Source organism: Periophthalmus magnuspinnatus, chromosome 7, assembly GCF_009829125.3.
Source record: "Periophthalmus magnuspinnatus isolate fPerMag1 chromosome 7, fPerMag1.2.pri, whole genome shotgun sequence".
Taxonomy (NCBI): Eukaryota; Metazoa; Chordata; class Actinopteri; order Gobiiformes; family Gobiidae; genus Periophthalmus; species Periophthalmus magnuspinnatus.
In genome coordinates this window covers 12,474,959-12,490,196 of record NC_047132.1, presented here as the reverse complement: position 1 = coordinate 12,490,196, position 15,238 = coordinate 12,474,959, and the positions used below count along the sequence as shown (strand labels likewise).

Genomic DNA, 15,238 nt, shown 5'->3' with positions numbered 1-15,238 from the left:
CCAGCTCACTGGTCACGCATTTACAAATCAAATCAAATTGGTAAAGTGCTTTGCTCATTGATTCTGTGGAAATCTGTGATATTTTTCAGTCCCCTGTGACTGGCTCATCCACCTGTCAATCACGCCCATTTGAACTCTGGGAGATTCAGTGGTGACCACACTCACAAAGGACTGGAGCAGTGTGTGCTCTGGGCCCGTTTTTAAACATTTATGATTTGTTTCAAGATGAGACAAAACTTGAAATTAGAAAAAGAAATTAAAGAAAGGTTGAATTTAAAATACAGTTTTAAAATTCACAATAATACACAGTAAAATTTGTTTTTAATCTTTTTCTTTCTCCCCCTCTCCATCCCTCTTTTCTTTCTCTCATCCCTCTTTTCTCTCTCATCCATCTTTTCTCTTTCCCCATCCAATCCCTCTTTCCTCTCTCTCTCATCCCTCTTTTCTTCCTCTCCCCCCTCTCCATCCCTCTTTTCTCTCCCTCCATCCCTCTTTTTTTTCTCTCTCCCCTGTTCAGCCCTCTTTTGTCTCTTTCATCCCTCTTTTTTCTCTCTCATCTCTTTTCTTCATCTTCCTCCTCTCTCCATCTCTCTTTTCTGTCTTTATCCTTCTTTTCTCTCTTTATCTCTCATCCCTCTTTTCTTCCTCTCTCTCCCCTCTGCATCCCTCTTTTCTCTCTCTCTCCCCTGTCTTTTTTCCAGATGAAAACATGATCTACTCAAATACATTTTAACTTTACTTTTCTGTTTTAAATGATAATAAAGGTCATATTTTGCTGTGGGGTCATTGGAGCTGGTCTGAAACATGCAGAACTCCACATAAAGGCACAAATACAGAGTTTATACAGAAACAGCTCCGATCCTCGAATCAAACGAGCCGAACCTGCTCATTAAACTGTGTCAGTTCAAGTCATTTTTCACACAGAAGTAGTTTTTTTGCAGTGAAACATGGAAGAACATCATGGCGTGTTGTGTGTGCGTGCAGAGGCCACATTCGCAGTCGGTCCATGCACCCGTCCCTCCAAAAATTAAAACTAAAATTACCCCAAAAATAAACCCCAAATAAAAAAGAGGAGAAAGAAGCAGATGGCCCATGGTGCAGACAGCTCCAAACAGAGTAAACACACATCAGAGTGAGAGGGCGCGCTCGGGACATGCAATTTAGACAAAACAAGATGGAGGACGGGAAAGGGACAGGTTTTTTTTTTTCTTTTTTTGATTATTTTCACCTTTGTGATTCTACAACTTTTACATGCATCAAGTTTGAAATTTCAGCTTGATGAGTAGGGCCAATATTACATCAATCTCAAAAATCTAATTTAAAATGACAAAATCCACCAATCTAATAAATTTGCAATAGTTAAGTGGCCAGGACCTGCTCTGTGTGACATTTTAAGATTAGCACACCAAGAGCTAATGTTACTCAAAATTTTAAATTGACTTTAAATAAAAGCATTATGTGATCTTGTTTCAATTAGACCAACTTCAATAAGTAAATGGAAAGATTATATAGTTTTATTTTTTTACAGCTTTTTCTATAGGTTTTATAGTTTTAATTTTTTTTTACTAGCAAAATATAAATCCAAGATATTACACGTTGGTGAAGGCACAGTTTTCGTATGAAATCTTAAAATTGAAAACCCACAGAAGTTGAATGTGATTATTTCATGTTAGCAATCCCATATTTGCTACATTATTCTTGTTCTGTCAATGTGGATAGGCCCAGTAGTTACAAAGATAACACCATAACCATTCCTCCATCTTGATTTTTAAGAAACCCATTGAGAAAGTGTCCCATGAACGCGCCCTGGTCATGATCGACAGGCGGTCAAGCTCAGGTTCAGTGCAGTTCTGTTTTTCCAAAGAGCCTCGGACAGAAAAACAACATGCAGCGCTCCAAAATGGCCTCCGCATCACAAAATGGCTTCCTCGTCACAAAATGGCCGCCTCGTCACGTTTGTTTTCATTTTGATTTTCTGTAAACTTTCGAGTATAGAACGCCCACACAGTGAACGGAGCTGCCAGGAGCTCGGACCACTGTTACTCCTCTCCCCTCCATATAATATACTTTAAAAAAAAAATCCAAATAACAAATATATATATACAAAAACATCTCTCCTCATCCCTCCCTCCTTATCCCTCTCTCTCTGCTGGCTCTTTCAGAAGTGCTAGATGGAAAAACTTGAATGTTACAAAACAAAATGGCGGAAAGGCAGAGGCTGAGTGCAAATCTGCAAATGGAGAAACGGCAACAGAAAAACAGACAGAAGCGAAGAGCAATGAGGGCGTGTCCTAGCATACAGCTACACTTTAATAAAACGAGTGTGTATGAAGGACGCCACTGCTCAAACTGTGCATGAAATAACACTCTACAGATACAAGTCCATTTAAAGCCATGTTATAACACTGTTACCTCCTCAAAAACAGACCTGGAGTTGTTTTTTGTTTCATTCACACATGTTTGAGTAACACTTTATTATTAGTCTGTCTACATCTCCAAAACTCAAAATGCTCTGCTCCACCTTGTGATGTCATGAAGTGGTAGTTTTCAAGTTAACAGCTCCTTTTGCCTTCAGTTCAGTAGAGATCGACAATTCCAAGACTGAAATTATCCAAATGATTCTAGTGAAGATGTGTGGAAAACACAGTGGAGCACTTCCTGTATTACCACATGACATCACAAGGTGGAACAGAGTGTTTTCTGTTTGAGAGAAGAACTCAGTCTAAATATACAGGGTTTGTGTGTTAAACATGTGAATGAAACAAAACACAACTCCAGGTCTGTTTGTGATGAGGAAACAACATTATGACATGGATCAGTTTCATATCCGTGTCGATGTAAATGGGCCCTGCATGTCACTGTTCACTAGAAAGCGATACATCGGCCGATAAACTGGTGTGTCCTGCCCTTTAGCGCCCCCCCCCTGACCACAGTCTGCACTGGGCACAGACCAAATGAAAACAAACAGGATCCACAGAGGGATCGAATGAAACACAAAAGTGTCTAAACCTGTTTGAGACACTGTGACAGAACTACAGACCAGAGCAGAGCAGAGGGAGCAGGAGGCAGATACAACATACTCTGAAGGAAATGTCCCAGAGTATAGCTTTACCTCCAGACCCGCCTCTGCCTGGTAACACTTTGTCTACACATGCAAGTGTGAGCGGCATTCACTTTAAACCACTTTAAGTGTAGTGACCTAATATGGCAGCGAGGACAGTACCTGATACGGCAGTGCCTAAACTACATCCTCCATATTAGACACAGATATGACACATGAGAGAAGTGAATATGCCTCTGTTTCTGAAGCAATGTCCCGATCTGAAACTGATCCTTTACAACTTGGTATTGGTATGTTTTTGTAATATTATTTTTCAGTTTTAAATGACACTGTTTTAGACATATGCTTTGACAAGACCACATGTTGGCCGAATACGTTAGCATTAGGATTAGCATTACCACATGATTACAGATCTCTGTCAGATCAGTCAAACTGCCTGGATCTCCACATGAGATGGGTCTCTGGATCGGGACATCTCTAGTTTCTGGAATCTTATTTGGAAAATGGAAAAGTGAGTGTTGACCTGGAGCATCTGGAGCTAACGTCCCTCTTCCCAAACCTTCATGTTTTTGAACAAAAGCTTGTTCTCAGATGGTTCTTGAATCGCATGTGAGTTTTGGAAAGAAGGATGTATTTCCAAAGTAACTTCAGCCGATAATGAGTTTTTCTGAATCTATTCTTAGAGGTGTAGCTTAGCATGTAGCTTAGCGGTGTAGCTTAGCATGTGGCTTAGCAGTGCAGTTCTGTGAGGAGGAGGAGCCTAAGATGGAGGACGGAGGAGGTAAAGTGGGAGGAGCAACAGAAGAGGCCGAGGCTGAGAGAGAGATGGAGCCTCAGAAAACAAAACAAGAACAAACAAATAAATAATAATAAAACCAAAGCAGGAGCAGCTCAAGCGTTCACATGCAGCTCTCACGCCAAGCCCCAACGCCACAAACGTAAAAGGAACGCATCGACGCGCCAAAAATGTCACTACAACATGCACACTCACTCCCACACACACAGAACTGACACACAGGAAGGAGAAGACATGAATGAGGAGGGGTTAAACGAGAGGAGGAGGGGTTAGATGAGAGGGGGAGGGGTTAAAAACGAGAGGGAGGGCTATACAAGAGGGGGCAGGGACGGGGACATGATGATGGAAGGGATGAAGAAAGATAAAAGAAAAATAGGAAACATAAAATGAAAACGAAAGCTTATCTAAGAGCCGCGATTTAGATTGTTTACAATCTAAATACCACTGTATGGACAACTATGACTGCACTGGACAAAAAGAACGTCCACATGAGCTAAAATCACACCACCAATTTTTTTGAGTCAATTTGAAAAGATTATATTAATTTAAAAATCCTAGGTTTTTGGTTTTATTTTAAAGATTTTTTTTCATATTTCAAGTTAAATTTCAATGTTGTTTTTTTTGCATGGACTAGATCTGTTATTTAAGTGTAATTTTCTTAACAGGACTGGCTAATTATTTAACTTGAAATAAGAAAAAAATTGTTAAAATACAGTGAAATTTGTCAAATAATTATAGCTAATGACATGAATCTTGTCAAAATTACTCAAATCAAAACTGCATTCATGTGATTTTAACTCATGTAGAAATTCAATTTTTGCAGTATTTTAGGACACATTTTGGTGCAAATTTCAGCTGACTTCACTTCAACATCTGGAAACCTGGAATACCTCAGGATAGATACAAGAAAAACAAATAGAGTGACTTCAAAATAAGTAGATCCGATTTTTGCAGACGTCAGGAGAGCCACACCTGTCAAAAATGAACCGATCACAGTCTTAACAACACCGACCCATGGGCCTTGTATACTCGAAGGTTTACCAGTGTTTAGTTGGAAAAAAAACTAATTCTATTTAATATGAAATTATTGAAAATAGCTGTTTCAGAGGCTGGTTATAATCATGAAATAAATTGTAAAAAAAAACAACAACAAAAAAACACATCTTCGCAATGCTCCACAACGCTTGACCGCATTCACAAACATGGAAACACCAATGCAAGAGGAGGTGCTTTTTCTCTCTCAAAAGTCAGCCGATTTGGGTAGTTTAAGTTCAATTTGAATGTTTTTTCCTTTTTGCAAATTAAAATGAAAGTTATTGAAGTTAATAATAAGAGAGGAACAGCCCCACCTCATGCCTTTAAAATTCAAAAACACATTCAACAAATCAACACAGGAACCAGGGCGAAGTGCTGTTTTAGAAAAAGGGGTAAACGTTTGCAGACACGAGCAGCGAGCGGAAGAGGAGGAGACAACCAGGACTGCAGAACACGTGCAGTGCGGAGAGAGAGAGTGTCCCGGGACAGGAGCAGGGCCATGGAGGAGTGTGCAGTGTGTCAGATGCCCTCCCATCCCACTGTCCCTGTATGTCAGTCAGATGTCCTCCCATCCTCCTGTATCCCTGTAGTGTTAGACTGAGATGGGGGCAGGTCAAATGTCTCGAGTTTATCTGTAGTTGCTGTGGTTGGTCAGATGCCCTCCCAGATGCTGTGTTGTGGTTGTTTAAATGCAGCGGGAGAATGGACCTATCACTAATAGAAATTATCAGGTTCAATATCAATATACATTTACACATGGCCAGTCAAAAGTTTGGACATACTTTTACATTTATTTCCAGGATTAGTTACAACGTAGATTTTTTTTTTTGCTTTGAATCCTGACTGGCACTTTTGGCACTTCTTGACCTGGACAAGGCACAGCTGTGAAAAAAAAGCATTTCAGGGACTTCATCATGAAGCCCATTGAGAGAAAGACAAGGGTTTGAGGTCCACAAAGCAAAGGAGCCTCTGAGGATTTGGATATGAAATATAAAAAAAAATGTAGAGTTAGAAGGTGTGTCCAAACTTTTGACTGGTTGTGTGTATATATTGTATACTGTATATTAATAACTAGAATGTCCCATTGTGGCAGATGAAACTGCCCTATTTTTACATCACCTTGAAAAGTGCAGTACAAATATAAGGCTATATTATCATCCTGGGGAGGAAATTTTACACACATGGCCTTTCTGTGTCACCAGATAAGAGATAGACACATTCTTATGAAATAAGGTTTTTACTAGTAATAATTATCATGTTATTTTATTCTTAAATGAGAAAAACACTGGACATTTTAAACTGTTACAGCTCATGATTTCAGCTAATCTTTTCCAGAACTTTACAACTAATCCCTCAGTCCCGCTCAGCTAAATCGTGTCGTTTTTGTCTGCAGACAGTCTAGGCCCCCTCTCTTGTATGTAAGACTGCTGGCCCTGGTGTCGTGTCTGTGTGGTTGCGGTGGTGTCTGAGTGCATGCTGGCGGACTCACTCCCGGGGGGCGCCGCTGAGCTGGGATTGGCTGTGGCGGACAGAGACACGTGAGAGGGGGTAGAGAGAGTGTTTACGTCGTGAAGTTGACTGAGCACAGACGAGCGCCTCCGCACTGCGCCCTGAAACGAACCGCTGCGTTTGAACGTGCTCACTACCTCCATCTGCAGGACACACACAGAACAGCAGCACCAGGTCAGCCCAACACTAGGTAAAGTGAGAGAGAGTGTGTAAGTGTGTGGGGGTGTGTGTCTGTGTGTGTGTGAGAGAGAGTGTTTGTGGGTGGGTGGGGGTGTGTGTGTGTGTGTGTGAGAGGGTGTGTGTGGGTGTGTGTGTGTGTGTGTGTGTGTGTGGAAGGGGGGTCAACAAGAGGATTCAACATGTTAGACATTTTAGCTCCTGTATCTGATGTATTAACTTTATCTGTAGCTTCTTCATCACAAACATGCCTGGACCCCTGGTGGCCAAATGAGGGACTGCATCATTTCATGCATCCTAAACATTCAGACTTCTTTTTAAGGGTTAAAAAGCTCGCCTGCACTGCAGATGATGTCATCAGGTGGTAATCCAGAAGTACTCCTTTGTGTTTTTATTGGATTGTTAAGCAATGAAGTCATTTCCGGGTCCAACCAGCAATTTCACAGCTATTTTTTCTAGCTTTGTTTTACATCAAACGAGAGACAGGTGTGTTTAACCACAAACTATATCAAATATGTAAACATTTTGAAATTGTCGAAATTTCTGTCGACAGCCACAGTCACTGCTAGTGCTAGTTTAGCGCAACCTAGCTTCTTACCTCGGCCTTGTACATTTTCTGTCAGACTTATAACCTTGTTAGTGTAAAATGACGAGATATGTCATTATTTAAAAAAAAAAAAAAAAGAGTAAAAATGTCCAGTATTTTGAATCAGGTAATGTGACATGGACCAGGAAGTGACATCACCAGTGACATCACACTCCTGTCATTCATATAATTTAAATTCATATATAAACCTGACTATTCTGAGCCTGGAGCTGCTTCACAACTCTCTATACACGTACATGTAAGTCTGAAGTTTTCAGAGGTAGTTCAGTTTTATCCCTAATGATCCTTGTCAGAACTTCAGGCATGTCTCTGATGAGGAAACATTTAAACATGTTTTAAACCACAAAAGTACATTTATCAGAAAACAGGAGCATTGGACCTGTGTCATGTAGGAGTCTGATGTAAATGTGTTCAGATCAAATCTCCAAATGGAAATACACATTTTTAAATCGTTACATTCTGTGTTTTAAACCCACATGATCATGATCAGAGCATCAGGCACATTTGAACTGTCACATTCGATACATACCACAGAGAAGGCTGTTGGGATAGAATACTGTTTATCTATGGAGCTACGGAAAGAGACAGCGCAGTTATTTTGGCACAATCAGAAAGACACAAAAGTGAAACACATTTGGAAAAGAGCACTTAGTTTTACAGATATAACATCCGTCATTTGGTTTAGGAAATCCTTAAATAAATATAAAATGCAATGTTTCTCAATCAGAGTTTTAGTTTCAGTTTGTATCTATTCCGTGGGAAAATATGTATACAATATTCCCATTTGTGTAGGAAAAACTAAGTCTAAGTGCTGTTTCTTGAATACACCTAAGCTTTACAATGTATTTGAAATTTACTTTTAAAAATTAAATGGTTTTGACTTATATATACCTAACAAAAGGGATTTTTTATTTTTGTTTTTAACTATTGTTGTGGTATTGAAATGTTATCTTGGTGACAGCTCTAGTCTGTGTACAGCTGAACCATAGAGACAATATATATACAGTAGTTTGTATATCGAACCTTTGTCTGACCTGTTTTATGTTAAATGGTTTGGTCTCAGTATTTTACTTATATCTGTACATTATATGAAAGATAATAGTTCTTACATAGGACCTGTGACTGTACAGTATATGGTTGTGTTATAAATAGTGCTTATATAGTACGTGTGTCTGTATATCGTTGTGTTATATATAATAGTTCTTATATAGGACCTGTGTCTGTATATGGTTGATTGCATATTTTGTTATATGTTATGAATCTTGTATTACATGAAAAGGACAAGTTTATATTTCACCTGTGTCAGTTGAACCCTGTATTACATTAAAGATAGTAGCTGTTATATCATACCTGTGTCTGTATATGATTGTATTACGTTATAGTTTATATATAGTAACTGTGTCTGTATATGGCTGTATTATAGGTTGTATAATGTTTTTATGTATATAAGATAAAAGTTTATATATATTTCACCTGTGTCTATTTTATATTAACGATAATAGCCCTGTATTGTGTTATAGATTGTATTGTATATAGTACCTGTGTCTGTATGCGGTTGAGGCCTCTGAACCACAGTATCTGGCCCCTCCTCAGCTCCCTCTCTGCACAGTCGATCTCCTCTTCATCCTCTGCCAGCTCCTCTCCCTCCTCCTCTCCAGGCTCCAGACCCAGCCCCGCCTCCTTCAGACAGGGAAGCCGCTCTGTGGGCACTGTGGCTATCAACTAAAACAAAGACAACAAGCTTCAAAGGTCAAATAACAGTACTCCGACTTAAAGAAGACATACACAGGTTTGAATGTATTTCTGATTCTGACTTGCTTTAGTGGATAATACCTGTGCTGAAAATGTATCACAGTTTTACATCAGTTAAGTGGCAGTTACGAGTCTAATCATAACTATAGCGTAGGCTCATTAAGTTCTGACTAATCCTTGTTAACATTTTGGTTGCTAACTAATGGTTGCTGACATTTATAATGCATATATGCATATATAAATGGACATAGCTAACCCGCGAGCCGCCGCTTTCTCCATCGGCTCCAATTCACTTTACATTAGAAAACTGTGGCCCCTCTCTCTGTAACTGCTGCTCTCAGACCGCTCAACATGATTCTGGTGTTTTTATTTCACCATTATGTCCATAAATCAAGATATGAACATTAATAACAGACAAAACTGCCCTCTTTCCCTGAGGTCACTCCCGCTAAAGTTAGCAACAGGTTTGAATGACAGTGTACCTAAGAGCCCGCCCCCTGTCAAACCAGCGGCGTGGAAGGGAAGAGGCGTGTGCGTTGATACTCGCACTTGGATTTCGAATTATGGCTCCGAATTAGCCGCTATAACTGCTAGCCTCGATCGGCTTCATTTGGCTGGAGCTTTTGGCCCATGTTCATGTGACCTCTGAACTGAATCGTGATTTCAGACTCATCATAAATATTACATATGACTAAATATTACACATCACATTGACTGAAGGTGTCGTGTGACCTCTGACCTGTCCCCAGAGCAGCTCTCCCACTCCCACAAACAGACACCAGAGCCACTGCTCCACGTTCAGAGGGGCACAGCTGAACGGCTTCCCTCCAAACTGGACGATCACGATCTGAAACAAGAAACACACATGATACAGTATATATATATTATTATATATAAAGTGATAAGTACTGCACTGGCATGATCTGTGAAGGGAAAGGCATAAATATAAGACAAACAGAATAAGAAGTACTGAACGAAGATGATCTGAAATAACAAAAATATAAAACATGTGCAAATAAATACAGGGAAGCCATGTTAAAATATAAGTAGAGCAATAAGAATGTAAGAAACACAAGTGTTCTACTGACCACACAGGGAGCTGGGTTATGTTCAGAATACCGCAAAGAGAAAGATTATTTCATTGTGGTGGCACAGGGGTTAGGGCTCTACATCACACAGTCACAGGTTTGATCCCTAAACTAGGTGAAGCCTGTCTGTGTTTGCATGTTCTCCCTGTATCCCCGTAGAATTGCCTCGAAGGAGCAGAACAGTGACGTCCACCCCTGAGTTCAGGAAGTAAATACATGTTCCATTTTTCCCATGGACAAAAATGTTTCTTAAAAGTTTAAAAGCTCAGGGCTGATCAGCTCTTTTATTTAAAATCTGGTTCTGAAACTTTATTAACAGCAAAGTTATTAAAACATTTAGCTGAAATCTGTTTTTAAATGTGCTTTTTGGGTTTAAAGTAACCACATTATGGATATTAATTAGCACATAGCTGTTTAGCCTCTGCGATGCCTTTGAACTCTTAAATCAGACCTATTCTGCAAAATGGACTTTTCAGATCTTTAACCATGTTCTCTTCGTGTCTTCTCATTGAGCCTCTGAAGTTGTATTTAGAGTGATTCATGTTTGAGTAATCTGAAATTGTTTATTTCGAAGATGCCATTTTCCCGATCTAATCCCATTTTCACCTCCACCGGTACACGCCCACTGCGACCTACACACTTCCTTCTCCAATTTTAATTTCTTAGTTGGTGATACTCGTAGGATTCGGCAGCGTTGCGTAGTCATTTTGGTACAAATTTTTTAAAATGGGCTGCTCGCTAGTGTGATGTGCAGCTGACAGCATGTGGTGCTTTATTGTGATGACGTTTACGATGACGTCAGCTCCCATTCGACACCGCAATTTTTTAACAAGGAAAACAGTGGAGTCGTTTCTTTTATTAAGTCGTCCCCAGAGCTAGTCTCCATGTCCGAGAGGACATGAACGAGAGGGTCGCGTCCCTGCGCCTTCGGGTCGGGGACAGGTCTCTCACTGTTGTGTCGGCCTATGGGCCAAACAGCAGTGTAGAGTACCCGGCCTTCTTGGAGTCCCTGGGAGGGGTACTAGACAGTGCACCAACCGGGGACTCCGTTGTTCTCCTGGGGGATTTCAACGCCCATGTGGGTAACGACAGTGACACTTGGAGGGGCATGATTGGGAGGAACGGCCTCCTCGATCTGAACCTGAGCGGTGTTTTGTTATTGGACTTCTGTGCTAGTCACAGCTTGTCCATAACAAACACCATGTTCGAGCACAAGGGTGTCCATCGGTGCACGTGGCACCAGGACACTCTAGGTCGGAGGTCGATGATCGACTTTGTTGTCATGTCATCTGACCTCCAACCGCGTGTCTTGGACACTCGGGTGAAGAGAGGGGCTGAGCTGTCAACTGATCACCACCTGGTGGTGAGTTGGATCCGCTGGCGGAGGAGGAAGCCGGACAGACCTGGCAGGCCCAAGCGCATCGTGAGGGTCTGCTGGGAACGTCTGGCGGAGCCCTCTGTCAGGGGGGTCTTCAACTCCCACCTCCGGGAGAGCTTCTCCCTGATCCCGGGGGAGGTTGGAGACATGGACTCCGAGTGGGCCATGTTCTCCACCTCTATTGTCGATGCGGCTGCTCGTAGCTGTGGTCGTAAGGTCTGCGGTGCTTGTCGCGGCGGCAATCCCCGAACCCGGTGGTGGACACCGGAAGTAAGGGATGCCGTCAAGCTGAAGAAGGAGTCCTATCGAGCCTTGTTGGCTCGTGGGACTCCTGAGGCAGCTGATGAGTACCGGCGGGCCAAGCGTGCCGCGGCTTGGGCAGTCACAGAGGCAAAAACTCGGGGTTGGGAGGAGTTTGGGGAGGCCATGGAGGAGGACTATCGGACGGCCTCAAAGAGATTCTGGCAAACCGTCCGACGCCTCAGGAGGGGGAAGCAGTGCTTCACCAACACTGTTTACAGTGTGGGTGGAGAGCTGCTGACCTCGACTGGGGATGTTGTCGGGCGGTGGAAGGAATACTTTGAGGATCTCCTCAATCCCACTGTCACGTCTTCCGAGGAGGAAGCAGAAACAGGGGACCCGGAGGCGGACTCGTCCATCACCCTGGCTGAAGTCACTGAGGTGGTTGGCAAGCTCCTCGGTGGCAAGGCTCCGGGGGTGGACGAGATCCGTCCTGAGTACCTCAAGTCTCTGGATGTTGTGGGACTGTCTTGGCTGACACGTCTTTGCAACATCGCGTGGCGATCGGGGACAGTACCTGTGGAATGGCAGACCGGGGTGGTGGTCCCTCTGTATAAGAAGGGGGACCGGAGGGTGTGTTCCAATTACAGGGGAATCACACTCCTCAGCCTTCCCGGTAAGGTCTATTCCAGGGTACTGGAGAGGAGAATCCGACCGATAGTCGAACCTCGGATTCAGGAGGAGCAGTGTGGTTTTCGTCCTGGTCGTGGAACACTGGACCAGCTCTATACTCTCCATCGGGTCCTCGAGGGCTCATGGGAGTATGCCCAACCAGTCCACATGTGTTTTGTGGATCTGGAGAAGGCATTCGACCGTGTCCCTCATGGTGTCCTTTGGGGGGTGCTCTGGGAGTATGGGGTCCGGGGCTCTTTGCTAAGGGCTGTCCGGTCCCTGTATGACCGGAGCCGGAGCTGTGTTCGCATTGCCGGCAGTAAGTCAGACCTGTTCTCAGTGCATGTTGGACTCCGCCAGGGCTGCCCTTTGTCACCGGTTCTGTTCATTATATTTATGGGCAGAATTTCTAGGCGCAGCCAGGGGCCGGAGGGGGCCTGGTTTGGGAACCACAGGATTTCATCTCTGCTGTTTGCAGATGATGTTGTCCTGATGGCTTCTTCGAGCCAGGACCTGCAGCAGGCACTGGGGCGGTTTGCAGCCGAGTGTGAAGCGGCTGGGATGAAAATCAGCTCCTCCAAATCCGAGGCCATGGTTCTCGACCAGAAAAAGGTGGTTTGCCCTCTCCGGGTGGGTGGTGAGTCTCTGCCCCAAGTGGAGGAGTTCAAGTATCTCGGGGTCTTGTTCACGAGGGAAGGATGGAGCGGGAGATTGACAGGAGGATCGGTGCAGCGTCTGCAGTGATGCGGTCGCTGTATCGGTCCGTTGTGGTAAAGAAGGAGCTGAGCCGGAAGGCGAAGCTCTCGATTTACCGGTCAATCTACGTTCCTCCCCTCACCTATGGTCATGAGCTCTGAGTAATGACCGAAAGGACAAGATCGCGGATACAAGCGGCTGAAATGGGTTTCCTCCGCAGAGTGGCCGGGCGCACCCTTAGGGATAGGGTGAGGAGCTCGGTCACACGGGAGGAGCTCGGAGTAGAGCCGCTGCTCCTACACGTTGAGAGGAACCAGTTGAGGTGGCTCGGGCATCTGCTCAGGATGCCTCCTGGACGCCTCCCTAGGGAGGTGTTCTGGGCATGTCCCACCGGGAGGAGGCCCCGGGGAAGACCCAGGACACGCTGGAGGGACTATGTCTCTCGGCTGGCCTGGGAACGCCTTGGGGTTCCACCGGAGGAGCTGGAGGACGTGTCCGGGGTGAGGGAAGTCTGGGAGTCCCTGCTTAGACTGCTGCCCCCACGACCCGGCCCCGGATAAGCGGAAGAAAATGGATGGATGGATGATCCACAAGTGTCAGAGATTATAATTATAGAGCAAACACAAGCACAACAGGGCGTATTTAATATTTGAATTTTTGGAAAAGTTTATGTGAAAAATTAATGAAAAATTTACTTCTGGAAGCAGAGTGGACTTGAAAGTGGGTGGGACTGTTGAGTTCCATAGACAAACCTGAATGTTGGCAGTTTTGATCGCAGTTTATGCTGTTGTTGGGTCTTTTGTCAAGACACGTCGCTCTGTCTGTTTACCTTACATCACACTGACAGGAAGGATAATTATCATAAACTCAATAGAATCCATCTTGTAGCACTCCTGTGTTTAGGTTGGAGCCGCTGGGTGACCCGTCCAATCACAGGGCAGCGTTGTGGTTGTTTGATGCTTTCAGTGAGAGAGGTTCAGATCTATAATGTGATGGTCTTGGCTCAGACACACTCGGCTCTGCAGGGTTAGGGCTGGAGGTAGAACGTGAGTGTGAGGAGGAACTGAAAAATGCATGAGACTCATCAATAACTGTCTGTAAAAGCTCTATATAAGACTATTATCACGTTTAGATTGACACAGGAAGAACACACAGAAACTCCGCACAGAAAGGTTCCACACATAGACTATGGACATAGCTAACCCGCTACCCGCCACATTTCAAAAAGGAATTGAGTATGGAAGCAATTCAGCTCCATCGACTTTGGCTCCAATTCACTTTGTATTGAAAAACTCTCTGTAACTGCTGCAGTGAGCCTTGTCATTTTGATCTTAAAATGATCGTATTAACCCGCTCTACATGATCCTGGGGTTTTTATGTCACTATTGTGAGACTGTCCATAACTCATGAACATTAATAACAGACCAGTGAACCCTCTTTCACTGATGTTGCTCATTATAGCGCAACAGGTTTGATTGACAGTGTTGATAAGTGCACACTCCCCGCTAAACCAGCACTGCGGACGGAAAGGGCTTAACCTTCAACAGGCTCGCTCCAGATTGGCTCTTTGGTTGCGATGATACTCACAGGTGGAATTCCAAATGTGGAACTCTGCTCCAAATTGGCCCCTATAACTGCTCTAGCCTCGTTGAACTTCATTTGACTGGAGCCGAACGCTGTGGATGACGTCACACTCACTTAGTCCACGTCTTTATACAGACTATGGTTCCACATGATCTGGGAATTGAACATGGGAACTTTTTCCTGTGAGGCTAATGACTCTGCCGCCATTCCTCCAGTTTTTCATGTTTCATTCTTTTATGTATTTAGATTTAAAGGTACAGTATGTAACTTCTTGAAGTTGGCATGTCACCTGCATGATTCCATGGAAACAGAAGGTTAAAACTATACTTTGGAACATTCTCTATGGTGATAGACGCATTTTATGCCATACTGTGGAACATTACAACCAAAGGAACAACATTTCAATGGAAACAAGCCAGCCAGGTCAAATAAGAGTCAGGTTTATGGAGATGTGAGCCCACTCATAGTAAAGACACATGTTTTCCTATGTTTTTCAGTACAATAAACACAACCAGATAAAAAAAAAAACAACATGCTTTTATTTTAGTCTACTTTCTGGCTGAAAAGTTACATACGGTGGCTTTAAGTAAACTTTATCGATCCCTGAGGGAAAACATCATAAAAAGATTTTTTTCAACCAAAA

General features: G+C 43.3%; 1 protein-coding gene across 2 annotated transcripts in view; it reads right to left on the bottom strand.

The window, feature by feature from the left end:
* Positions 1-1,626: 1,626 nt before the first annotated feature.
* Positions 1,627-15,238, bottom strand: part of atp2b3b (ATPase plasma membrane Ca2+ transporting 3b) — a 55,245-nt gene continuing 41,633 nt past the window's right edge. The window contains exons 23-26 of one of the 2 annotated variants that reach the window (XM_055223235.1): positions 9,677-9,784; positions 8,725-8,907; positions 6,409-6,544; positions 1,627-1,655 (exon numbers count right to left, since the gene is read on the bottom strand). In XM_055223235.1, the coding sequence (XP_055079210.1) occupies positions 1,627-1,655; positions 6,409-6,544; positions 8,725-8,907; positions 9,677-9,784 (456 nt within the window). The remainder of the gene's footprint in view (positions 1,656-6,408; positions 6,545-8,724; positions 8,908-9,676; positions 9,785-15,238) is intronic. The other variant, XM_055223236.1, reaches the window with a different exon arrangement.